The following is a 27,882-nucleotide window of genomic DNA, read 5'->3' on the forward strand; positions in this document are numbered from 1 at the left end:
TAGTCAACAGTATACTCATAAAAAAATAAAACATCCTTTTCTTTAAGTTGCAATTCAATATTAATACTTTGTTTAACAAAAAAAAAAAAAAAAAAAAAATGACACCAAAATAATTTTGTATAAATACAATCATAAAATAAATGAACAATACTCTCATTTTCCTCTTTACAGAAAACACACCTCAAGTCAATATCTTTACCTTTGCAATTACCTGTTTTTAGGATAAATACGATGAACAATCTTGTCTCATACTTCTCTTATTTTATTTTATATACAAAACAAAGATGTCTGGAGATCTTAAAGGTTTCTTTCCACTTGACGTCTTGAAATTGTGATCTCCAAAAACCAATGGCTAAAGGAACACTGGAAATTTGGCAAATCGTTCTAAGATAATTATTATTACATTTTTGTTCTTTTATATTTATACCTTCCAGTTTAAGATTGAAATCTGAATTTAGTTTTTCGACAATATCATTTCCTAATAATTTCCTAAGTTCTGAAGGAATGGCATTAATAACTATCATATGCTCCTTAACAGGTATATAAAGTGAATATTTTTCTAAAAACTCTAAATATGTAAGCACATGACCATTACTACTATTCAAAAGTTGAGAAACCAACAAAATATTTTTACTAAACCAATTAATTAAAAAAAAGCCAGACACTTTCTGCTCCCGGTAGTGATGCTCTCACGGTGTTTGAACTCTCATCACACATAAAGTGAATTAAATGCAATTATTTTTCAAAAACATATGAGCAACAGAAACACTTTTTACATATTGCTTAATACAGCGTAATTTGAATAATGTTCAGCATATAGGCTAAATACTGATAAAGTGGGGGTATAGTTACATTTAGCTACATTTAGTCATTTAGCAGACGCTTTTATCCAAAGCGACTTACAAATGAGGACATCAGAAGCAAATCAAAAGTAACAAAAGAGCAACAAAATGTAAGTGCAAATGACAATTGTCTCGGTTAGCGTTTCGACTGGGTGCTCTTGTGTTCGTTTGAGCTCTGGCAATCCAACGTGAACCACAAGAGGGCGGGCGTTTAATTTTTACGCAGTTTGTTTAACGCAGTTCATTGGTTTAGAAGGCTGAACTTCTCTGGATGCGCCTTTTCTTTCGGCCAGAGGGCGGGGCTTGTTTTTTGTGCGTCTTTGGCGGTCTATGGTAGTACGAGGGCGGGCTGAATGGAACGCGGGAACTGGCGGTACTGCTCAGTTGTGACGTGTTTTCAGTCGTCATTATTATTATTAAGATTTGGATACTGACAGTACTCTCTCTATACAACCGTTGTTTTTAAGTAGATTTAGAGTGACAGTTTTCCCTGGAAAAGGGGCAATTTGAGATGGATTCCTTTCAGAAAGTCGAGAAGATTGGAGAGGGAACATACGGGGTTGTTTATAAAGCCAAGAATAAAATCACCGGAGAGACAGTTGCTCTAAAGAAAATTCGGTTAGACACGTAAGTCTTTGTCATTACTTACTTCTTTGTGTGTGCGTATTAGATTTTTGTCATTAGTGTCTTAGGTTTAAACAACTTGCATACAGACACGCTCTTGTAACTTAGTGCCTCTAATGTATATTTTATATTTACGATTAATAAAACTGATCTGTTACTTAATTTACGTGTTTAAGTACATTTAAAACGTAACGTTACTTGTCCTCTGCTGATTGTAAATAACTCAGATGTACACATTTTAACAAACAGGTAATGCCAAAAGTTTCACTTGGCTAAAATTAGTTAATTCATTAGGTGTCATGAACTTTAAAAGTGTTTAACCCCTTAACTGTCACCCCCCATTTTTTTAAAATAGGCATTAAAGTGCACTATCCAAACTTAAATTGTTGTATTTTATGAACACTTTGGAATATAGACCTAAGGTAAAAATTTAAGTATCAAAAAGTTATAAAAGTTTAAATGTACTGTAAATAAAATGTGCTATATTAATTTTATTATATTTTATCTATTATAAATATTTTACATAACGGGTTTTACTCTAAAATTGGTATAAAATTAAAGCCTTATGTCTAAATAAGTTGTGTTCCAAATTTGAAGTTGATATGAAAAAAATTGAGGTTCCTGTGAGATTTTATTTAGGGCTTCATACCACAAACAGCCACTGGGAGCCATCAAAACTCCTTTGAATTTTGTTTAATGAATTTTGTCCCTAGATTTCTCTGTCAATTTTACTTCAATACTCAAAATAACCACCAAATATGGAATCCTGAGACTCAGACCTTTCCAATGGTATGTTTGTTGCCAAGATTATAAAAAGTTTTGATTCTAAAAGACCGTAATGCATTTTGTAATATGACACTTGACACCGCCCACTAAGTGAGAGGAGACCACCATAAGATTTTAAAGTACCATTTCCATGGTAACGCAATGTCCGATTTCAAAATGGTTGAATGGCAGGATGAATCTTGGGCTTCTAAGCTTTCAAATGATATATAATTTATGATGATTACTAAAAGATTTTATAGATAAAAAGGACAACAACAAAAAAGAGTGCCAAGCGTCCTACAGGTGGGACGGTGACAGTTAAGGGGTTAAACTGTCCGAGCCTTCAGAGACGGCAAGCTTTTTGAGGGGTATTTCATAAGCTGAGATGAGGTTCATTAGTCATATAAACAGATGTTTGTCTTAGATTGACATGATTATTTGTTTGTTTACAGGGAGACTGAAGGTGTTCCCAGCACTGCCATTCGAGAGATCTCTCTGCTAAAAGAGCTCAATCACCCAAACATAGTCAAGTATGTACAGTGTCTAATCTTCAGTTCTGAATGAATGCATTTAGCCTCAAGTGCATAACTTGTGTTCACATCTTAATGTAGGGTCAAACTCATTCAGTGTACAAGCAGTTTTAGAAAAACTGTCCTAATGCTTCTGGAGTTTTACATGGGCTGTTTTCTCACCTACAGGTTGCGTGATGTGATACACACAGAAAATAAACTTTACTTGGTGTTTGAGTTTCTTCACCAAGACCTGAAGAGGTTTATGGACTCGTCCTCTGTCGCTGGCATATCCCTGCCTCTCGTGAAGGTGAGCTTAATTGTGTTCATCAGTTAATGCTGACTGCAGACCTGAATTTGGAAAAAGTAATTCAAATTACCTTCTATTTTTATAACTTTTGGACTTATAACACTGGTTTAATGTGAATGTGAAACTACTGTAAATATTGATTTTAGCAAAGGCAAATGTTTGAGAGAATAAAACCCTGTTCACACCAAGCACGATAACTATAAAGATAATGATAAAGAAATCGTTCTCAATATTAAAGAGTCCACACCACAACTATAACAATGAAGGCACCGTGAAACGATATCGTTGGAATCACTTTCAGAACGATTTTTTTTTCAGCTGATTAACAATACAAACATTGACAGCTGGAAAATATCAAGCTTCATCACCCCATTTTTAAAACACAAAATGAAAACATGAAAAAAACAACTAAAAAAAAAAAGTGAAAAAAAAACGCACAACGACTAAAATCACAACACTATAAGGCATGTACATATGGACCTTTTTAGGGCTGACATCACATTTACGTCACTGTGCTAGCTGGAGGCAAAACTAAGGGCAAACTGGAGGCGGCCAATTCAAACCAGCACATATTCAGCTACATAAGGAGCTTAAAATATCATCTTATTGTGATGCTGGGTGCCAGAATCTATGTAGTAGAGCAGGGATATGCAACGCCAGTCCTGCAGTGGCGCTGTCCTGCAGAGTTTAGCTCTAACCCTAATCAAACACACCTGTACAAACTAATTGAGGTCTTCAGGATTACTAAGGCTACAGACAAGTGAGTTTTTTTTAGGGTTGGAGCTAAACTCTGTGGGACATCAGCACTCCAGGACCGACGTTGCCTACTCCTGTAGTAGAGGCTCCAATTTTAAATATTAAAGCAACACTATGTAACTTTTTTGTGTTCAAAATTCGCAAAATGTATATAATGAGCGAGTACATCATAAATTCATCTACCCAACCATCTTTTTGTCTTATCCCAAATCACTACAGTACATTTATAATAAGTGATTATTTTTGGACTATTGTAGCGTGTTCGGGTCGTCACCGCTGTGGAATAACACATACCTGCGTGAATCGCCATAGACGTAAACTTGGAGAAGTAGCTCCTGTTAGAATGTTCTTCCGCGGGATGCGTGCAGTTCTGTCTATCTATCCATACATATATATATATATATATATATATATATTAGGGATGGGTCACAGTTTTCGAATATTCGATTAGTTGATTTAATAATAGATTATTGAATAGGCTGTGCAAAATTTTTTTTTTAGACAATAATTCTCCATGTTTTTCGGTGCTGATGTGCTGGTGAGGCATTCATGTATGCAGAGGGTGGAGCTGCCAATAATGCACCTAAAAGCTATCAAAGACAACAGAAGAACAACAACATTGTATCATGTGCATTTTGTAGATTTGTGTCTGGATTAAACTGCCAAATCTTTTTCTCCGGCGGTGGATTTCCTTAATCTAGCACTAGCAGTGGCCCGCTTGTGACAAAACGAGCTCGGGCCGAAGGTAAATACACACAACTACAATGTGTGTGGACCTGCCACACGTACAACAGCTTTCAGCCGAGATTGGCCCATAGAGGAAAAGCCCTCTGAGATCCAGAAGTGTTTTGACGCGTCGGCACGGCTCTGGCCCATTATCTTCTCACAATGCCGAGACTGAGCCGACAGTGCTGCATTTCAGCCGGAGTTGGCCCGAATGTGCATGCTATCTGTTTGTTCTCTGCGGCCGGACTAAAATTGTGAACAGATTGCACTCCCATCTTCATCCCGAACATGTGGACATGCTTAGTTTTTGGCACCACGAAATGATCGATAGAGCATAATAGGGCCTTTCGCACCACTTTAGTTCCAGAAGTAAATGTACAGTACTAAAGTACTTGGAAGATTTTGCACAAACTATACCATTTAAAAGGTTGCATTCACACCAACAGTGTGTACTAGGAAGTAACGTAAGCTGGTCGACAGTGACATCATTTTCTGCACGCCTTTCAACAACGGAAACAAAGAAGAACAACGTTAACAACAGGAGGATGCTGTGATTGGAGCTGTGTTTTTGTTGTGTCTCGCGGGTTTCACAATAATGGACATGGAATGTCGACGTATATGTAAAGCGATTTAAAGAATGGAAAGGAGGACTAAGAATCTCCAACGACAACTGGTAGTGTTACATTTGCAACAAGTGCCTGCACTTCAGCTTCTGTTCATCTATCGCTGTTCTCCATACTTGCGAAATAAGTTGATACAATGTTTACAGTATGTTTACACAGCGATTTAAATCAAAGGTGGGTTAGGGCATTTTCGTACGCGTTTGGCCAATCAATGTCTACTTGCGTCACGGGTAGTACCAGTTGTGCTGGTTAGACCCTGCTCCAGAGTAGAAGCTAATTTGGTCCTCGAATAAGGCAGTCCGGTACTAAAATTGCACCCAGTTCTTGTGGTGCGAAAACGCCAAAAATAGGGTAGTTCCACAATTAGTTCTGGTACTATGAAAAGGTTCCTGCGGTGCGAAAGGCCCTAATATGAAACAATAGACTTCTAAGGACTCTATTGGATTGAGATCTGGTGACTGTGAAGGCCATTTGAGTAAAGTGAACTCATTAGCCCTATTTGGACGGGACTAGTTTTACAGGGGGTCGTTAGAGAAATCTGTGTTTCACAGACGTACTTGGTGATTTTAATCCCGTCCGAATCTGCAACGTCTGTTTTTTTTCTCACACAACCTCTGTAATAATTCCAGAGCAAATTACCTACTGTTTTTCAGCAAACTCAGTGATCCTCTGAGAAAACTAACCTGTCCGAATGCGAATGTCTGTGATTGCCGGTGATATTTAATTTCACAACACGTTTCCTTGTCTGTTTTGGCCAACGTGAATTACCGTAGATGCTCTTACCGCGCGCATGTTTGATATATTTGCTTCCTGGCAAAGAAATGATAATAATAAAAATAATAAAAATAATAAAATCAAGAGCCAGATCACGTAAACTGTTAATACTGGCTAAATATCAGCATCAGGTAAGATTATTCACGTTCATTTATGCACTCAGTTACATAATGTTTTAATTACAGATGTACCTTTATGAAAATTAAACATGGGTTTAGCCTACTAAAAAAAAAAAAAAATTAAACTAAAGAAACCACAATTTAACATGGTTTTGCTATACTAGACATTTAGTTTTCAGTATTTATTGTGTAATAATACTAATGGTAATCAATCTGAATGACTAACGTTATATGCAATGCACGCATACAGAGCGTGTGATCTCTGTGACGCCCAGATGCACAAAACAGACCCTCCCACCTCTGTAATAAACACGGAGATGTTAATCCCGTCCGAATTGGTACATGAAAATCGCAGACGTCATGTGGTAAGAATCGAAACTCAAACGTAGTTTAGAAAACTAGTCCCGTCCAAATAGGGCTATTGTCATGTTCAAGAAACCAGTCTGAGATGATTTAAGCTTTGTAACATAGTGCATTATCCTGCTGGAAGTAGCCATCAGAAGATGGGTACACTGTAGTCATAAAGGGATGGACATGGTCAGCAACAATACTCATGTAGGCTGTGGCATTTAAACGATGCTCAATTGGTACTAAGGGGCCCAAAGTGTGCCAAGAAATATCCCCCACACCATTACACCACCATCACCAGCCTGAACCGTTGAGACAAGGCAGGATGGATCCATGCTTTCATGTTCTTTATACCAAATTCTGACTCTACCATCTGAATGTCACAGTAGAAATCAAAACTCATCAGACCAGGGAATGTTTTTCCAATCTTCTATTGTGCAAATTCGGTGAGCCTGTGCGAATTGTAGCCTCCGTTTCCTGTTCTTAGCTGACATGAGCGGCACCCGGTGTGGTCTTCTGCTGCTGTAGCCCATCTGCTTCAGTTCACAAATTGTTGTACTGTAAATTCAGAGATGGTATTCTGTATACCTTGGTTGTAACAAGTGGTTATTTGAGTTGCTGTTACTTTTCTATCATCTCTAACCAGTCTGCCCATTCTCCTCTGACCTCTAGCATCAACAAGGCATTTTCGTCCACACAACTGCTGCTCACTGGATATTTTCTCTTTTTCGGACCATTCTCTCTAAACCCTACAGATGGTTGTGTGTGAAAATCCCAGTAGATCAGCAGTTTTTGAAATACTCAGACCAACCCGTCTGGCACCAACAACCACTCCACGTTCAAAGTCACTTAAATCCCCTTTCTTCCCCATTCTGATGCTCGGTTTGAACTTCAGCAAGTCGTCTCCACCACATCTAGATGCCTAAATGCATTGAGTTGCTGCCATGTGATGGGCTGATTAGCAATTTGTGTTACCATGAGTTAAATGACTCAAAGTTTTTCATTATGGGTGATTTAAATTGGGACTGGCTCTCAGGGACCTCAGATTGTTTTAAATAATTGTGTGATGCCCTAAACCTTGTGCAACTCATTAATGCACCAACAAGGCCAAATCCTAAATTGCAACATAAATCTACCTTACTGGATCTAATTATAACGAATAGTGCTCATAAATTTACTTCAACTGGCATATTCTGTAATGATATCAGTGATCACTGTGTAATTGCTTGTGTCAGGAATACAAAAATCCCTAAGGTAAAACCCTGTTTTATTTTTAAAAGATATTTTAAACATTTTGAGGAACAAGCTTTTTTGCATGATTTATACCATAGTGATCTTAAAAGAGTAACTTTAATACAGGATGTTGAACTGGCATGGGTATATTTTCAGTTAATTTTTTTTAGTCCATCTGTAATAAATATGTTCCCATTAAGAAGTTCAGGATCAGTGGTGGGGACAATCGCTGGTTTTTCAGAACTAATTAATTTAAGAAATAAATCATGGGCACAAGCCAGATTTCAAACACCCCTACTGATTGGTCTACATTCAAATCACTAAGGAATAAGTGCACATTGATGATTAGGAAGTCTAAATCAGAGTTTTATTTAAAGTCAGTCACAGAGAATTTAAATAATCCTTCAAAATTTTGGAAATTAATTAAACCCTTGTCAGGGACTCGTGCAGCCTCTAGCCTTCCTGAACATATTCAGGTTAATGTAGATCAAATAAACAATAAAGTAGCTATGATCAACAAGTTAAATAAATACTTTATACATGCTGGGTCCGTATTTGACAGTTTAAATGCAAATACAACTGTCCCATGTTCAGTGATTACACCAGCTATTGAAAATCAGGATGTGTTTCATTTTAAACCTGTTTCAGTAAATCAAGTTTGTAAAGCGTTGAAAGGCATTGATAACAAAACATCTGTAGGCCCAGATAACTTAGACCCTTATCTTTTAAAGGTGGTGGCGGATGTTATTGCAGAGCCAGTTACTCACATTTTTAATTTGAGTCTTTTGTCGAATTCTTTACCTAAAATTTGGAAAGCTGCTTATGTTCTCCCATTATTTAAAGGTGGGGATCCCTCAGACATGAACAGCTATTGTCCGATCTCCAAACTCTCATTTTTGGCCAAGATCCTTGAATCCCAGGTAAATGTACAGTTAAAACAGTTTTTATTTGAAAATAATATCTTAAACTCTTTTCAATCTGGTTTTAGAACTGGCCATAGTACCATTACTGCTGCTACGGTAGTGATAAATGACATTGTTGGTGCCCTGGATAAAAAACAGCACTGCACAGCCTTATCTTTGGATTTATCCAAGGCATTTGATTCAGTGGATCATGAATTGCTGCTAAATAAACTTAGCAGTGTTGGTTTCGGGCCAGGGACGTTGAATTGGTTTAGAAATTACTTGGTAGAGCGGACTCAGTGTGTTCATGTGGAGGATCTCAAATCTTATTTTCTTGATGTATCTAAAGCGGTTCCCCAGGGTTCCATTTTGGGACCTATTTTGTTTTCTATTTATATAAATGATTTAGGTAAGGATATTCAAGCAAAAAAACATTTTTATGCTGATGATACTATTATTAATTAGGGGTGTAAATCGGATGGTTCGTCACGATACGATATGATATCGATTCTCATACCCAGCGATACGATATTTTCCGATACCTCAAAAAATTCTTCGATTCGATTCGATACAGGAGTATATCGATCGATATATCGATATTTTGATATTTTATATCTAATTTAAACAACCATCTACTTTTTTATTAACTCACAAATGCAACCAAAATATATAACAAGAACATTTATCTGAAAATTTTACATTCTGTACCTCAGTTGGGACATTCACAACAAAAAAATAGGCCTACACATTTTTTTTAAATAATAAAGAAAATAAACAATTGGATAAACAATTCTGGCTGCTACTATGGGTTTAGTGCTAAAAATCTTTTCTACAGATAACTAAATTACAAGCAATAGCAGAAAATAACTACAATACAACAAAGACACAAGTTCAATAAACAGTGCTTTTCAGGTTTTTCAGCTCAGTCTAAAATAAATTTTCAGGTATGCTACAGAAATGTAAAAGGCTAATCAAATGTAAAATAACTGCACAGTCTTCACTATATAAATTAAATATAGATGAATCATTTCTGATGTTACACGGGTATTTAGTCAGGAGCAGTGAGCACTTGTATTTTTCTTTGTCAGCATTATTTATTATTAGTTTGCTTTTACTTTAAGAACGAAGCACGGATTTAATATGCTGATACACACGCCTTTTCTTTCTCAACTGTTTACGTTAAGATATATGCCTAACGAATGTGTTTACTAGGATATTCGTCAAAATGCGCATTTTGATTTTATTTTGTCTGTATTTATTCATCCATGCACAAAAAAGCGGAATAGAGCTCGATTTAGTATTCACGCGGTCTAGACGCGGCTGTCTGTGTGTGTGTGCGTGCATGCGCTTCAGATGTTTGCACTGAAAACTCCTCACACAGCGCTCGAATGTTCCACCAACAATCCCGAGCGTCTTTTATGCTTCACCTTGTGCCTTCGGGCAAGGGCAGTCCTTATATCGAGTCCTGATACGCGAGTTTGAGCGAGAATGCACGCATTGGCGGTCATGCATAGACGGACATTATGTAAAAATGTGGACAGTGCCAAATAAGGTGCCTATTTATACTACAGATATCGATATTATACGTGTGGCATTGATGCATCGTATCGTCAGACATCGTATCGATGTATCGATCCATATCGATGAATCGTTACACCCCTATTATTTATACACTTGCTCCATCTATAACACAGTCGGTGAAAGAGCTTCAGACTGCTTTTCAGTCATTGGAAGGTGCTCTGGTGAGCTTAAAATTAGTTTTAAATTCTAAGAAAACAAAGTTTAGCTTTTTTTTCAAAAGCTCTGTCACACTTGATAACTTTATTATTTCTGCATTTGATGGTAAAATTATTGAAAGGGTATCCTCTTATAGGTATTTAGGCATTTGGATTGATGATAAGCTTTTATTCAATGTACATATTGCTAATTTAATCAGGAAGCTCAAAGTGAAGCTTGGCTTTTATTTTAGAAATAAATATAATTTTACTTTTAATGCCAAAAATAAACTTGTAGAAGCTACTGTGCTTGATTATGGTGATATAGTATACACGCATGCAGCATCCTCCGTCTTAAAAAGCCTTGATTCAGTGTACCATGCTTCATTACGTTTTATTACAAATACAAAATCCCATACTCATCATTGCATTTTATATGAGATGGTGGGTTGGACATCACTAACTATACGTAGAAAACAGCACTGTTACATTTTTATCTATAAAGCAATGTTAGGTAAACTTCCATCTTATGTCTGTACCCTCCTTTGTCTTAGTTCCGGCAGTTACCAGCTACGCTCTTCCAAGTGTTTGCTTTTTAACGTACCTCGAATTTGTACAGAACTGGGGAAAACTGCATTTTCGTATTATGCACCCTGGGCATGGAATCATTTGCAAAAAGATTTAAAACTTGATAAATTTGTGTCTATTGGTGAATTTAAAGGCATCATAAAGAGATTGGTAATTGAGGCTTGTGATTGTTTTTGTTGAGAGGATGTTTAAATATTGTTTTAATGTGTATTTGTTGTATTTTAAAATGTGTCTTACTGTATGGCTGCTACCTTGGCCAGGTCTCTCTTGTAAAAGAGATTTTTTTCTTAATGAGACTTCCTGGTTAAGTAAAGGTAAATAAATAAATAAAATAAATACCAAGCAATTGAACAGGTGTACCTAATAAAGTGGCCGGTGAGTGTATATTGTCATATTGGCCAGCCCTAACAGTTAGAGTATTCGACTATTTGTGCACACCCCTAAGTTTTATATAGAAAATTCTATTCTGAAAAAAAAAACAAACAAACAAAAAAAAAACCTCACTTGTCTATAGCCTTAGTAACCCTGAAGACCTTGATTAGCTTGTTCAGGTGTGTTTGATTAGGGTTAAGGGGTGGTCACACTGGACTTTGAACGTGCAAAATTTTTTCAGACGCCGCTGCGAATATGGGCGGGAGCAGAATATAACATCAGGCACCAATGTTTCCCCTCAGTGTGCTTGTACTGTCTTTTGTGATGGCATCGAAAGCATCTTATTATATTGTATTCTCTCTCTCTCTCTCTGTCTATATGTATGTATATATATATATATATATATATATATATATATAGATATATATATATATATATATATATATATATATATATACACACACACACACACACACACACACACACACAGTAAGCAATAAAAAATGATAAAATGTGTCCGCATTCAAATGTACCATCTGTTCCTGTTTCCATTGACACTGCGAACCATGCAGCTTCTTTTTTTATTTGATTTTTATAATCTTTTAAAGATGTATTATATAAAATAGGACAATAGGACAAAATACAACAAAGAATATCGTTTACCTGTAGAGTGTCGACTCAGCGTGGTATGTAAGACTTTCGCTCTCTCTTTGCATGTGTGAGAAACAGCACTATCAGCAAAGCTATGGCGAGTCGTACTCCTTCACACTAGAGTTTACGGTGCGCCAAATACAGGTGCATCCATTGAGATGAATTGTAAAAGTACAGATCACTTGATGGAGAGCAGCTCTCAAGCGTTCAGTCCGAGTTTTCTACTAGTAAAAATATATCTATGCTAAACTTATAATTATCCTTCAACTCACACACTGGTGAGTAAAATATAAAAATGTATTAGCCAATGGCTAACAATGGTCATTATTTAGTCACCCATAGTGAAGATTTAGTCTCATATGCGAGTGATTTACTCGTAATGTAGAGGGTTGCAAGTAAATAAAATAAGGTATCAAAATCTTGAAAAAATAAGTGGTATTCTCTGCTCTCAAATGCTGGGGGCATGTCTGCTGTTGGCACTGAAACCACGGCCACTCGAGGGAAAGCTGCCATCTCTCTCAACTGTAAAATAATACTACAACCTCAATGACTGCTCCCTCTAGCAGCTTAATTTAAATAAGGAGACCGAGCTGTTTTGTAAATTATAGGGCTGGAACGGTTCAACTTTTTCACGGTTCGGTTTGTATAACGGTTTTAGAGTCATGGTATGTTTAAGGAAAAACTATACTGTCAAATAAAATAAAGAAAAAAATTATCTATCTAACTACAAGCAACAGCACAAATAAATACAAAAGAGTAAAGATACAAATAAAATAAACCAGTGATTTTCAGTTTTTTTTTTAGTTTTTTTTTTAGGTAGGTCAAGCATTAGTTTTTAGATACAGAAATTAAATAAAGTCATCAAATGTAAAACAGCATTGCATATAGGATTGTATAAATTAAAGATTAATCTTTATTAAAGTTACAAAAGCTATTCAATCAAGAGCAGTTAGTGGTTTCTTTGTTGTTGCTGTTTGATTAATATTAAGAAAGTGCTGTCAATTTAAGAGAATGCACTGATCCAGATCAGCCAGCTATGTCTGCTGTAGGATACTTACCAAGAGGGGCATTTTGACATAATTGTGTGAATTTGTCAATTCAAACACAATACTTCAGAGAGCTTAACATTTGCACTCATGTCCTCTGGCTTTTAAAAGTTTAAACTGGCAAAGATTAAATGAGTTTAGTTTAAACACAGATATCAGCGTGTGCTGTTCAGGTCTCACCTGTGCACGCATGCTATCAGCACCCGGGTGATGACGGAATAAATGACTGCTCATATTCTAGCATACGGCATTCGCATTGAACAAGAGTGAATGGTTTGTCTGCAGGTTTTTTTTTTCTTTTTTCTCTCGCTGTTGTTGTAATGTATAGAGAAGCCAGAATGCGCATCCATCAACAGAAACATACATTAGCCAAACCCTGTTTTTTTTTTTTTTACATATTATTTATAAGAAACCACATTAAAGATGCGTTGTCAGATTTAAGTTGAACTGCGGTCCTAGTGCATGCTGAACCGTGTTTGGAGAACCGAACAGTTTGATATTTTTTTCCGCGAACCGTTCCACCCCTAGAAAATGATCACAGCCAGGTAATATGCATTTACGCGACAAAGGCATAGCTAGCTAGGATACTGTAGGCTGTAGTAAAGGTAATTACAGACGACTAACTTGTGATTGAGCGGGCAAACCACTGATGCTAATGCGCTCTAGTTATTAGGTATGTTAGACTTGAAGCAGAACTCGAGGTACTTTAAAGTCTGGTGGATGACTTTACAGTACCTCGAGAGCAATTCGAAAAAAAAAGAGCTGTCTTCTCTTTATAGCTCTCACGGTACTTTGATGTCATACAACGATCGGTCTGTGCAGGGCTGCTTCAAGTTGAACACACTACTTATAGTGTTAGGGGAGGGGCCGTGCTCAGTGAAAATTAAAAAAAAAAAAAAAAAAAAAAAAAAAAACTTTTTATTGGTCTAACTCTACAATTCAGTACTACATAGTTCACAGTCTTATTAACGTGTTTCAGCAGTACATTTCTACAATTGATAATGTGTTTAGAAACAATTCTCTAAATTGCCTTTACACAGACTTTAAATTAAAAGAATGTATTTGCTTCATGGGCAGCACTGACATGTATTGCCAGTGCAGTTCAGAAGACCCGAGTTTGAGTCCCAGCCTTGTCGTCCTTTCCTGTCACATAAACTGTCCGTAAATGCATACAAATATCCGTCAATGCAAACCAAAACCCATAAAATAAAACATACTTGAATAAACGTACAGATTGATTTGTATAGCGCATTTCTCACACACTTGTTGTTTGTAATAAATGATACTATAAGCATATGGTAGGCTTATGATGCTGTAAACAAATGCAATGTAGTAGACAATTTAGTAATGGCCAAATGTTGGCTAAATAGTTTGTCTTATATCTGTTGGCCTAATTGTTTGTCTGTATTTGTTCAGAGTTACCTGTTCCAGTTGCTCCAGGGACTGGCCTTCTGTCACTCTCATCGTGTTCTTCACAGGGACCTTAAACCCCAGAATCTCCTGATCAACGCTCAGGGTGAGATCAAACTGGCTGACTTTGGTCTGGCCAGAGCGTTTGGTGTACCTGTGCGGACTTACACACATGAGGTGAGAGGCAGAAACATGCTTCTAGATTTCTAAAGGATATGTTCAGTGTATTTCTACCTTAAATAAGATGAAATCATCTAAAGCGTAACACTGTGTCCTAACTAGGGCTGGCTCGATACAATTTTCTCAGAACCAATCCCGATCCAATGCCAGAAATTCTGAGTATCTGTCGATACCGATATCAATCCGGTACCAGTGCAGTTTTTTTTAAATCAATGTTGAATTTATATACCTCAGTGTGTGTTGACCTGATCCTCACTCTGTTGTCTGTTACACACAATACTAAATATAGACAACTTCATTTACCAAGAAAAAAAGAAAAGAAAAATACAATGAATCGCCTGCGATTTTGTGTAGCTTGTCAGTGAACTATGACTCTGTGTAGTAAATGCCGCTCCATCTGAAAGCTGGCGATTTACTACTAATCACAGGAGCGGCTTTACTGATGAGATGCACATGAAAATCACATTCGAATTTTTGCACACACCTAATGTATATTTATATGTATGTTTATATATATATATATATATATATATATATATATATATATATATATATATATAAACACACAGTTGGGACTGTTAGTATAAATAAAGGAACGTGAATGAATGAGACAGTAAAGAGCGTGACATGCTTGATATTAAAAAGACAGACAGAATTAATAAAACTCAAAGCCGTGAAACAGAACTCAATCCGCTTCTGACTGGATGTTGTCTGCACGCGAGGTCCAAGTGGAACACTTCCTGTCTTCTTCTTGTCTTCGGTGGCGTGCCTAAAACGGCCAAAGCACGGAGTGTCAAAATGTCTGCACTAGTGATGTTTTTGGTGGCCTGTTTTAATTTTAGTCTTACTCTAGTCTTTGTGTGAAGCTGTCATTTTAGTTTTTATTAGTTTTAGTCACATTCATACTCTTTTTAGTCTAGTCTAGTTTTAGTATACGAAAACTGATGACATTTTAGTCTAGTGTTAGTCGACGAAAACTGATGACATTTTAGTCTAGTTTTAGTCGATGAAAATGGTATTTTAGTCTCTTCTTAATAATGCAATTCTATTTAACCCAGTCAATATAGTACAAGTACCTAGAAGTACAGACAAAACCTAAATTTTCTTTTAGCCAAACCTATTTCAAACAAGGTTATCTTATTATATTATTGTTACCTTATAGACTCAAGAATACATCCATTCCAGACACGGAAGACTCTCTGATTTGAATTTATTTATTTTACCAACCAAACATGTTAGAAGTACACACACATAAATTTAAATAAAATAAATTAAAACAATAAAAAAAAAAAATAATAATAATCTGCTATTTTTTCACCCAAAGACGAACCCCGGCTGGCCGGCCATCGGTCCCTTTCCCTGTGTCAAGGCTGATTTATACTCGACGAGTCCGCAATTTCGCTTGGGTGAGCGCGGAAAATATGACATCATCGCGGTGTTGCTGGATGTTTGCTTTGAGTGCACGCAAACTATTCGTGTGGCGGAGTGCACGGCATTTTTTTGTAACTTTCTGCATAACTTCAGGGCTAGTTCAGGGCGATTCTAGCCGAACATGCACGTCTGTGTTGGCGTTTGTGTGAAACAGAAGCAGTTTAATATGAAGTTCAAACTCCATCAGGTGCTTTTTGATGGAAAATGCTTTTTTTGGAAAAAAAAATGTTTGCATAGTTTGTCAAAGGCTTTTTATTTGAAGTACGTTTTATTTTTATTGTATAAAATAGAATTAGAATTAATTTAGATATTAATTATACACTATTTGCTTAAAGTTGTCTTGTGTTTGATGCATAATACAGCCAATAGTTTAAGATTGTTTTAAGTTTGTACATAAAGAAATTATTAATTCATCAACTCATTCATCACAAAACTTGTACTGGCAAATGACTTCTTACCAGTGATTCCCGACGGTTTTAGAGGACAATTACTCCTCGTCGCTCCCCTGTCGTTTCAAAGAATAGTACAACAGAGAACGCGATAAGTATAAAAACCTTGTCCGTTGGGAAGGAGTGGTCGCAATCAGCGGAGCCAGGCGAAAGTATAAATCCCGCTTATCTTTGTTTACATCTAAATAATGCCGCGAGTGGTACTTGAGGAAGTGACGTTGGTCACGTCTGCGCAGTGAAACACAGGAAACAGAATTACTGCAAAATAATAACGACTAAACGAGACGAAATAACGTTAAAACATTTCGTTTTGTCTCGTTTTGGTCAACGAAAATGAAGAGACATTTTAGCAGTTTTTATTTTGTAAACCACATTTACCTAATTTATTCATCAACGATATTGCATTATACATTTAATTATAGTCATCGTCACATGACCAGCATCAAATTAAAAACTCGTCTCGTTTTCGTCTCACACACTCGATAAAGGTTCGTTGACGAAAACAACACTAGTCTGCACTGGTGTGTATTCACATAAATATGGTCCACATGCACCGTGCATTATTCTTCACTCACTCAGTCTCTCTCTTTTCTCTTCAGAGTTCTCTTTCTCTCTGTGTGTGTGTTTGTGTGTGTATATGAAAGAGAGAGAGAACTCTGAAGAGAATTCATTCCCCTGTAAATCAACTTCAAAGTAAAAGCCCTGTACAATTTATGATGGTTAGTTGCATACTATATTTGTGTATTTTAGTTTCCAAAAAGTTACTATTAAAACGTTATTTTTTAAAAAAAAAATGCATTTTATATAATATTAAGCTCTATATATTGGCTCTTTTGGAAAAATGCATTAACCAAAAATAAAAATTTGGCTCTTTGGTTTAAAGTAATGACCAAGTGGCCAGCAGCAGACAATGAGCTGATCATAGCCTTTATTTGATCAATTTAGCCTCAAATCATCACAACTAGCCTAAAATAAAATCTATAGATATAAAAAGTTCAAGCATAAAACAATGTTTAAACGTTAAACCTAGATAAATGTGCGCTATATCCAATAGTTTGTGCAGAGACACTTTGCAGGATATGGAGCCAGCGCGATCACTTGCATTTCTTTCAGTGAATACGCCGTTATTTTTGCTCATAAAAGTAAGAGTAATCATTCGTAACTGCACAGGGTCTACTTTTATTTGTGTGCACATGATAAATATATCTATAGAAAGCTTTAAATGACTACTTAATGAAATAAAACAAATTGAAAACAAAAACTCTTTGATTATAATTATGATCATAATCTGTAAGGATGCACTTCTCTCTAAAGCCGCGTCTAATGAGGAGATGAGTAGTTAGGATCTGCAACTTCATCCTTGCGACACAGTCTCAGAAAACACTAGTTTATTAGTAAATAATTCAAATGTCTCCTTACTATTTCCCCCTGTCACATTTATGGTAATTACTTTTGCTGGTGCTTTGCGGCAAGCTTAAACCTATTGCATGTAGTTCAGCTGCGCTGACGGCACGCACCAAGTCCATCGAGCTGCCCTTGACAGTCGAGGTAGCCTGGTCTCATGTTGTTTCCATCAGCGTGGCATTTTTTTTCATAACTAATTGATGGATGTCTAAAATATAGAAATAAGGAAAAGCCTAAAACAGGCCCAGCCTGAGGGGCGTAAAAAGTTGGGGCCCGTCGGTCCCGTACTGAAATGCAGGGCTCAGGCTCGATTCCCTCTTCTTTCGAAAGTTGCCGGAAAATATATGACTATATGCGCTACGAGCCCTTCCTCTGAGAGTGTATTCAGTGTGGCTGGCAACATCACTCCGTTAAGATCTTGGCTGAAACCAGACAAAGTGAACATGTTGGTTTACCTGGCAAGAAACTTCAAAACCGAAAAATTAAGCAGCAGGACTTGCCGATTTACTTAAGTGACCCAGTAGTTTATCAATTATGTTCCTGATGATTCCTTTGAAAAACCCAAAATCAGAAAAAAACATCTTTTATGTTCCACTTTAAAAATGTTGTTATAAATGTAGCCTTGTTAAGTTAAATAATATTAATGGTAATTTGCTGTTAAATGATGAAAAACTGTTCAATAATTCCTGTTAAACTCAAAAGATATCTAAAAAACAAAGTTGAAATATGATGAACTGATTTTAACTGAAAATTGAAAAAAGTGTTTACTATTTTCATTTTGTATTATTGACACACTTTTTTCCTACTTAATACTATAAAGTGCTTTGACACAATCTGTATTGTGTATATACTATATATAAATAAAGGTGACTTGACTTGACTTGGTTGACAAGCAAAGATCACTCCAATGACGTGTAATAGGCCACAAGGTTGCAAAGGGCCACAGGGTAACTTCTAAGCAACTAAAGGCCTTTCTCACATTGGCTGGTGTTAATGTTTATAAGGCCACCATCAGGAGAACACTGAACAACCATGGTGTGCATGCCAGAGTTGCAAGGAGAAAGCCACTGCTCTCCTTATTCCATCTGTGAAATATGGTGGTGGTACTATCATGGATTTGGCCGGTTTTGCTGCATCTGGGACAGGATGGCTTGTCATCATTGATGGAACAATGAATTCTGAATTATACCAGCAAATTCTAAAGGAAAATGTCAGGACATCTGTCAGAGACCTGAATCTGTGGGTCAGGCAACAAGACAATGACCCCAAGAATACAAGTCGATCTACAAAATAATGGTTAAAGAAGAACGAAGTTAATGTTTTGGAATGGCCGTCTAGGAGGTCTAGGGGGTTTTGGAGGCCTGGAGAAGTTTTGACATGCCCCGACTTTTGTGTGCTTTTTTCAGTTGCTTATAAACATATACATGGCTAAAGACTGAAAACACTGTATTCAGTTTTGTTTTGAGAAAACAACGTTTATGCGTGGTTAGTGAAAAACTAAAATTTTGAAGTCACTGAAATAATGTCATAACACATACAGAACATTTGTTCACAAGACTGTCAAACATGGACCTTGTAGCCTATAATTTTTGCTTCAAAATGATGTGAAAATCATCTTGTTTACTCACTCACAGAAAACAATAGATTGATTTAAATTTTCTAAGACACATTTTGTTTCGAAAGGGAATATGCGAGTAGGCGTGATTGACCATGAATATTTGTGTGACTCACACCTGAGAAGACAAATGCCCACATAATGAGCTGCATAATGAGCCTTTCAGTCAGGTGTGTGAATGAGAGGGAAGAGTTACAATAAAGAATGTGAAGACAAAATAAATGTATATATTTTTATGTTTATAGTTTATTTAGAATATAATTATCCCACAAAATTACATGAGTCACTTGCGAGTGCAGTTAAACAGTTTATTAAGAACAATCAAAGCTAAATTTTGAGCATCATTACTCCAGTCACACGATCCTTCAGAAATCATTCTAATATTCTGATTTGCTACTCAAAAAACATATATTATCATTATTATTATAAATGCTGAAAAGAGCTAAGAATAAATTATTATTTTTTTGATTAATTGAAAGAACGGCATCGTTTGTAACATGATTATTGTATTTATCATCACGTGTGTGCTAAATAAAAGTTTTAATTTCTATATATACTAACTCCAAGCTTTTGAATGGTGTAGTGTATATTGTAGTTATTTATTTGGTTATTTATTTGGACCCTGTTATTTATTTGGCAGTCTATGGGACAGCCTCCCTGTTTTCATCCAGAATATCATAAATTGTGTTTCGAAGACGAACTAAGCTTTTACGGGTTTGGAACGACATGGGTGTAAGCTAATAATGACAAAATTTTCATTTTGTGGTGGAGTAACCCTTTAAAAAGCACAGACTGCCATCAATCTGCCACATTCAGAAGCCAAGAGTAAAAATCTATTTGGCCAGTTGGTGAGATTAGGTAGACAACACAAAATTTAATCTGACTGCATGTCATTCTAGTTTCTTTATTCAAATGAATAAATGTGATTCAGAGTTTGAAATAAAACAGCGTTTCATAGTATAAAGGCACAACTAAATTTATCCTATAGCACCATCTAGCGTCCAAGAAGTGTGCTTTAAAATATCTGTATCTTCCTAAAAATATAAATATTCCACAAATATTTGCATGAATTGTAAAAACACAAATAATAATTGATTAAACATTTAGATTAAAGAATTATTTAAAAAAAAAAAATGTTTGTAAAATATGACCCCCACCTCTCCTCTCAAATAAAAAAGGGGCAAATCCCCCCATCATGTTTGCTTGCTTGAAGTAACATAGAGTACTATTAAGAATTCAAATTTTATTCTAAAATCCTTTATAACTCCCATATCTTCTAGGTGTAAAATTAAATGGTTAATTATTAATTAACTGCTATTGGTATTTTGTGTGTGTATGACCATGCAGACAAGCTGTAAGCAAAGCCCCTGCAGATGATCTTTAACAACTGCAATTTTATCTTTTTTCTTTAGGTTGTAACATTATGGTACAGAGCTCCAGAGATTCTCCTAGGATGTAAATATTATTCTACAGCTGTTGACATCTGGAGTTTGGGCTGTATCTTTGCTGAAATGGTATTTATTTGTTTGAATGTACATATCATCTTGCTTTTATTGATTGCTTGTTATGTTCTTTTACTTTTGACACACTTTCTGGCTTTTCATACCAGATCACTCGGAGGGCTTTGTTTCCTGGAGACTCTGAAATAGACCAGCTCTTCCGAATATTTCGGACACTGGGCACTCCGGATGAAATTATATGGCCTGGAGTCACCTCAATGCCAGACTACAAACCCTCCTTTCCTAAGTGGGCACGACAGGACATGTCTAAAGTGGTGCCACCCCTGGATGAAGATGGCAGAGACCTTCTTGGGGTAAGAGGACAACAAAGTTTATCTAGTATCACAACCTGACTGCAGTTGGTTAACCCCCTGGTAGGGCTGTGCGATTAATCGAAATCGCGATTTGAGATGTTACAATTTGCTAATCGCAAAAGCCTATGATGTGATATTACTCTGTTCCAGAGCATATGCATGACTGCCAGCCTTGAGTGGGTCAGTCTTACTAACCAATAGAGTGAGCGCACCTCCGTTCTCCCCAATCAGCACTGCTCTAGCCAACTGCGTAAACGCACACCATTAAAAAAAAAAAAAACAGAAAGCGGGAGAGAGACAGAGTGGGATTATGGTGTCTACAGGGTCAGATCAATAGTTAGGCAAATTAAAACTAAAGAAAAACGTTATGTAACTTAAGCTTCGAAACGACAGACAACGGACAAAAAAGGTAATTTGCAAGAGACCCATCAAAATCCAAATCAAGAGCATCCCTTATTGCGTGTTCGCTATTCCCAATTCAGAAGACCGCGCACACAGCCTGCGTCTCTGAATGCTTCTCATACTCGCTCCTCTCAGCCCCACGCGGTGCGAATCCCTCGTCACGGATGAGCCGTTCACACTTGCCGCACTCACGAAGCCTGTCTCATAACACTCGCTTATATTCACGCACGGCCCTGCCTCGCAAATCTCTACAATAACATCTGGCAGTATGGATGAGGCTTGACACACGCGTGCAACCTGCGTCGACTCGCGCCTGTCTCCACGTTTAAAACAAATGTAAATTCAGATTAACTCCTTGCAAATTTCACTTGGATGAAATGAAACATTCAGCACATTTTCCACTTGTTTTTAAAATCCCAAATACAGTGTAACATATGTAATACTGTAACTATAATGGTGTCTATTTGATGGATTCTATTGGTGGGATGTAATATAGCAGATGGCAACCAATAGAACAACAGTAATTCCTATTGGAATAATGCCAAAAACAAAAAGGATTTTTGTAATGGTTTAATGGAAACTGTAAGAATTTCTGCTTTTTTTCAGCAGGGTAATGATACTCATACTGTGCTGCACATTATTGACAATATTGAGCTGAAGCTTGACTTTGCAAATTTAAAATTGCAAATAAGATAGCAATCGCAATATCTGTCAAAAAAATCGCAATTAGATATTTTCCCCATATGGTACAGCCCTACCTCCTGGGATCGATGGGGGCGTCGGCACGATCACTTGCATTTTTTCCTGATAACGCCAAAAAGAACTTATTAGTCTGTAATTTTTGATCGTACAAATAAGAGCAATACATCATTCGAAGCTGTGAAGTGTCTATTTATTTGTATTTACTCACAGTAACAACAAAATGCTGTGCTTTTGTACAAACCCGATTCCAAAAAAGTTGGAGCACTGTACAAATTGTGAATAAAAACAGAATGCAATGATGTGGAAGTTTCAAATTTCAATATTTTATTCAGAATACAACATAGATGACATATCAAATGTTTAAACTGAGAAAATGTATCATTTAAGGTAAAAAATTAAGTTGAGTTTAAATTTCATGGCATCAACACATCTCAAAAAAAGTTGGGACAAGGCCATGTTTACCACTGTGTGGCATCCCTCTTCTTTTTATAACAGTTTGCAAACGTCTGGGGACTGAGGAGACAAGTTGCTCAAGTTTAGGAATTGGAATGTTGTCCCATTCTTGTCTAATACAGGCTTCTAGTTGCTCAACTGTCTTAAGCCTTCTTTGTCACATCTTCCTCTTTATGATGCACCAATGTTTTCTATGGGTGAAAGATCTGGACTGCAGGCTGGCCATTTCAGTACCCGGATCCTTCTTCTACGCAGCCATGATGTTTGATGACAACCAGCATTGTCATGTTGGAAAATGCAAGGTGTTATCTAAAAGAGACGACGTCTGGATGGGAGCATATGTTGTTACAGAACTTGGATATACCTTTCAGCATTGATGGTGCCTTTCCAGATGTGTAAGCTGCCCATGCCACAAGCACTCATGCAACCCCATACCATCAGAGATGCAGGCTCTTAAATGAGCCTTGGCCCAGAGAAAATGCCTGCGCTTCTGGATCATGTTTAGATATGGCTTCTTTTTGACCTATAGAGTTTTAGCCGGCAACGGCGAATGGCACGGTGGATTGTGTTCAGCGACAATGTTTTCTGGAAGTATTCCTGAGCCCATGTTGTGATTTCCATTACAGTAGCATTCCTGTATGTGATGCAGTGCCGTCTAAGCGCCCGAAGATCACGGGCATCCAGTATGGTTTTCTGGCCTTGACCCTTACGCACAGAATTTGTTCCAGATTCTCTGAATCTTTGGATGATATTATGCACTGTAGATGATGATAACTTCAAACTCTTTGCAATTTTTCTCTGAGAAACTCCTTTCTGATATTGCTCCACTATTTTTTGTGCTGAAATGTGCTGAATGTTTTATTTCATCCACTGAAATTAGCAAGCAGTTAGACTGAATTTACATTCGTTTTAAATGCGGAGCCAGGTGCGAGTCGACGCAGGTTGCGCGCATGCGTCAAGCCTCATCTATATTGCCAGATGCACTTGTGGAGATTTGCGGTGCAGGGCCGCACGCGAATATAACCAAGTGTTACAAAACAGGCTGCGTGAGTGCGGCAAGTGTGAACGGCTCATCCGGGCTGTGTGTGCGCTCGATTCGCGCAGAGAGGTATGTGTTCAGCGCTCCTGAATTGGGAATAGCGAACATGCATTTTAAACTTATTTCAACTTAATCTGTTGGGGAGATAAAATGTGTAAGATAACGTTCTTGTACTTATAAGAACATCTAAAGAATGTATCTTTTATCATCCAGTACTGAAAGCAGAACCGATAAGGGAGCTCTTGATGTGTGTTGTGACTAGTGGTGGGCCGTTATCGGCGTTAACGTGCTGCGTTAACGTGAGACTCTTATCGGGCGATAAAAAAAATATCGCCGTTAATCTATTCTCAAAGTTGGGTTGGGAGCTGGGTCTATACTACACAAGCTATGATGATTTCACCTTGATGTTTTAGCGTGGATGTATAGGCTACCTAGTCTTCGAACCTGTGTGTATGCCTACTGTGAAATTACCACATCAGACGTGACGTGCTAACATGGATGTAGCTATGAACCCGCCGGGTTTGTTTCAGGGAAAAAAATTATTTCAAAAAGCTTCCCAATGGAAACGTCGACAAGACTCAAGCCTGTTTCACACATACTCTGTCTTCAGTGCGTATGCAGTCTGTGTGTGTGTGGTGCAGAAGCAGCATGGACTCATTGTGCTTTCACACAGGACGCGTTTGAACTCCGCTACTGATCCGCGGCTGTTTAGTCCACAAACACAACATTTGTTCATTATTTTATATTTCAAATCATGTAAAAATAAAAATAAAAAATCTTTTTCAACATTGTGACTCTTTTATCACAGGACAGTAACAATCTTTCATAATCATATTAGTTTAAACTCAATAAATATAAACAACATATTATTCATGCATTTGACTTTAGGTTTGTATAATAAGCTGCTCAAGCAAGTAGCAAATCATTTAAACACAACAATTAGCCTACATTTCTTGTTAGGATATCGCAAATATTTAAAATTAAAACACTACTAGCTGAAACAGTCAACTCTCGTGCCTTTTGCATTTACATCTTTATTACAGGCAATTGCACGGTTCTTAATTAACTTTGTTTTTCTGCTTCCATAAAAGTGCATATATTATGTTGCCTTGTTTATCTAAAGGAGCTCTTTTTCTTGTTTTAAACCTAGCCAAAAACCTATGTGTTGCATGTGAACACAGTAGGCTTCAATTCTATGCACAATACATTATTGTGAAATGACTGCATTTCCGTGTCAATCCATGTTAATTTCTTCTACCGCGAACAATGCGCTATCACTTTAATTCAGCGCTTGCAGCACAGCAAAAATAGACTCGGTACGTAAACGATCGCTGCACTGCTGCAGACGCACCGCTCCTGGAACGCACTGACGGACCACAACCGCGTGAACGCTGGAATCTGCAAAAAAATACGCAACTGCAGACGGAGTATGTGTGAAACAGGCGTAAGGTTGTTTACACCATGTGCAATGCGGAATTAGTTTACTGTAGGAGTTCTTCCAGTCTCAAGTACCACCTAAACGCAAAGCATCCCTTAGCTAATGCGGAAGATGCCGGGCCAAGCACTGATGTAGTGCAGGGGAAGAGTCGTCGTCAAACTACTATGTTTGAGTGCAGCACAGCTCTATCAGTACTAACAAGTACATCTTATTGAACATAATTTATTTTCATCACCAATTATTACAGCAGAACAGCTTTCTCAAGCAGTTTGTGATGCATTTTGGAAACAGGAGATGAGCCCCTGGTCTAATGCCACCTGGCTTGAGAAACCCGTTCTCAAAGATTTACTTCAAATTAGCCATTTTAATCTAGATTAATCTAGATTAATTCCAAGATTACAGTGAGATTAATCTAGATTAAAAAAAATTAATCTATGCCCACCACTAGTTGCGACACAGCTCTTGCAAATGTATGTTACCTTTTTTGTTTGGTGTCTGTCATTTCAAAGCTGAAGTAATCTCATATTACATACGTTTTTCTTTAGTATTAATTTGCCTAACTATCGATCTGACCATGTAGATGCCATAATCACACACTCTCTCTCTCCCGGGGTTTTTTTTTTTTTTTTTTTTTACTTTTTTTTTATATTAATGGTGGGCGTTTACGCAGTTGGCTAGAGCAGTGCTGATTGGGAGAATGGAGGTGTGCTCATTTTATTGGTTAGTAAGGCTGGCAGACATGCATATGCTCTTGAATAGAGTAAGGCTTTGCGATTAGCAAACCGCAACTTCTCAAAATCGCGATTGTGATTCAAGTTCGATTAATTGCACAGCCCTAATTAGTAGTATTAAAGTTTTTTGTTCTACTGCCCCCTCGCATTACTTCATATTTCAGCTGTTACAAGTTGAAAGTCTGGTGTCCTCTTTTTTTTCACGATAGAAAACTCTGACATCTTGTCTTCTCTCTAGCATTAACTCTTCTGGAGCGTGCGTCGTCTTAATGCGACATCACAGAAAGCACCAATTAAAACCCTAGTGGCCAGCAGCGAGCATGTGAAGTGGTTCAACCAGCGGAAATAATCCATAATTTATCGGCTTTAATATATGGACATAATTTTGTTATCGGGCCGATACCGATAATATTAAAATATGCATTTATCAGCAGATACCGATATCGTGCATCCCTAATATTTTTATAAATAATATATATAATTAAAATATTTAACAAAAGATTAAAACATACAACTTAACATGCAACTATAATGAATTTATTTATACTCAATTATACTAAAAAAAAAAAATTATAGAGAGTTTTAGAAGTAAAACGGTAATAAGATCTATAAATGAGATAAAAAATTTTTTTTTTTTTTGATTGACTTAAGTATACATGTATTAGAAGAATAATGGTTAATGTGCTTTAGAAGTAGTATGTAAAAGATCTAAAATTAAGATCAGGTGCATAATCTACTGATGATGGTGTGACATCAGAAATGTTTTGTCTTTGCACTGTACTTTTTTGGTGTTCACTTTTGTATTTTTTATTTATTTTTATTTTTTTATACGACCTGTTAATAAAGACTTAAATATTTTTTTTGTGTGTGTGTGTGTATGAGAGCTTTTTTTCTATCACTCTACTGATCTTTCCTGTGCCAAAGCATGCCTTTTGGTACTGTGTGTACTCAGAGGATCCTTTTCCCTTTAAAGGATTTCAATTTCCAATTTAGTTTTTGCTACAGTAGGGGTAGGAGCAATGACCAAAATTCTGTTTCTGTTTCAATGCTTTTCATTGCAAGTCATTACAGTGGAAGATGTTTGGCATGTGTTGCTTTTTCAAATGCACTTTATAAGCAGGGAGGTATTTCCTCATCTCAGCGGCCGCACATAAAATCATGGGCACACACAAAGCCAGTTCAGAGAGAAAAAAATTGCACAAATTATTACATACTTGGTCACATGTCACTTCACTTTTTAATTATTGGTATGAATGAATGATATGGTATGAATTGTATGTCTCTACCACATAGTTTTTACATGAAAACAATATTTTGATCTGAATATTTCTTGTTTTTAATATTTTTTGTTCTGTTTTTTTCCACAGCAAATGTTGATCTATGATCCTAACAAGAGGATCTCAGCAAAGAACGCCCTTGTTCATCGGTTCTTCCGTGATGTCACCATGCCAGTGCCCCCCTTACGCCTCTAAAGTTAACCCTTGATGGGTACTTCAGCAGCACTGGAGTTTGGGTCCACTTTGTCTGAGAGTTATTTCCCATTTGTTGGAAATTTATGTTTTATACTATGATTTTTTTTATATATATATATATATTATTATTCTAAAATAATATTGTTCTAATTAGAAATTTTAAACCTAATTTTTGATGGTTTCATAAAATAGTTGTCTCGGCAACTTAATAAACTTGTTACATTTTGTTTACATTGTGTAACATATTGTTTCCACATTCTGTTTTTATTCTTTACTAACTTACCCAACAGACAAATTATAAAGGTTAAATATAAATTTTAGATTTTAGAAATACAGATTAAAAGCTCTGTACAAAAGCAGCAATTAAACGCAATAAACATATGACAGAATAGAATGACAGGAAGCTGAATGAAATGACAATAAGTTCCAAAAATAGAATA

General features: G+C 36.7%; 1 protein-coding gene across 2 annotated transcripts; it reads left to right on the forward strand.

Annotated features, from left to right (window-relative positions):
* Positions 1 to 1,160: 1,160 nt before the first annotated feature.
* Positions 1,161 to 27,683, forward strand: cdk2 (cyclin-dependent kinase 2). Of its 2 annotated transcripts, XM_042765938.1 has the most exons (7): positions 1,164 to 1,469; positions 2,684 to 2,761; positions 2,930 to 3,050; positions 14,320 to 14,490; positions 20,805 to 20,906; positions 21,002 to 21,205; positions 27,338 to 27,683. In XM_042765938.1, the coding sequence occupies exons 1-7, from the start codon at positions 1,354 to 1,356 to the stop codon at positions 27,440 to 27,442; spliced, it is 897 nt and encodes a 298-aa protein (XP_042621872.1). In that variant the 5' UTR covers positions 1,164 to 1,353; the 3' UTR covers positions 27,443 to 27,683. The 2 variants fall into 2 exon arrangements, with proteins under 2 accessions (XP_042621873.1, XP_042621872.1); XM_042765939.1 differs by lacking the exon at positions 14,320 to 14,490 and having other exon boundaries at positions 1,161 to 1,469.
* The last annotated feature ends 199 nt before the right edge of the window (positions 27,684 to 27,882 follow it).

The sequence above is a fragment of the Cyprinus carpio genome, chromosome A11 (genome assembly GCF_018340385.1).
Source record: "Cyprinus carpio isolate SPL01 chromosome A11, ASM1834038v1, whole genome shotgun sequence".
Taxonomy (NCBI): Eukaryota; Metazoa; Chordata; class Actinopteri; order Cypriniformes; family Cyprinidae; genus Cyprinus; species Cyprinus carpio.

Coding starts and splice junctions, on each gene's coding strand:
- cdk2 (XM_042765938.1), top strand. CDS start 1,354: ATGGATTCCTTTCAGAAAGTCGAGAAGATTGGAGAGGGAACATACGGG. Junction 3,051..14,319: donor TATCCCTGCCTCTCGTGAAG/GTGAGCTTAATT, acceptor GTATTTGTTCAG/AGTTACCTGTTCCAGTTGCT. Junction 21,206..27,337: donor ATGGCAGAGACCTTCTTGGG/GTAAGAGGACAA, acceptor TTTTTTCCACAG/CAAATGTTGATCTATGATCC.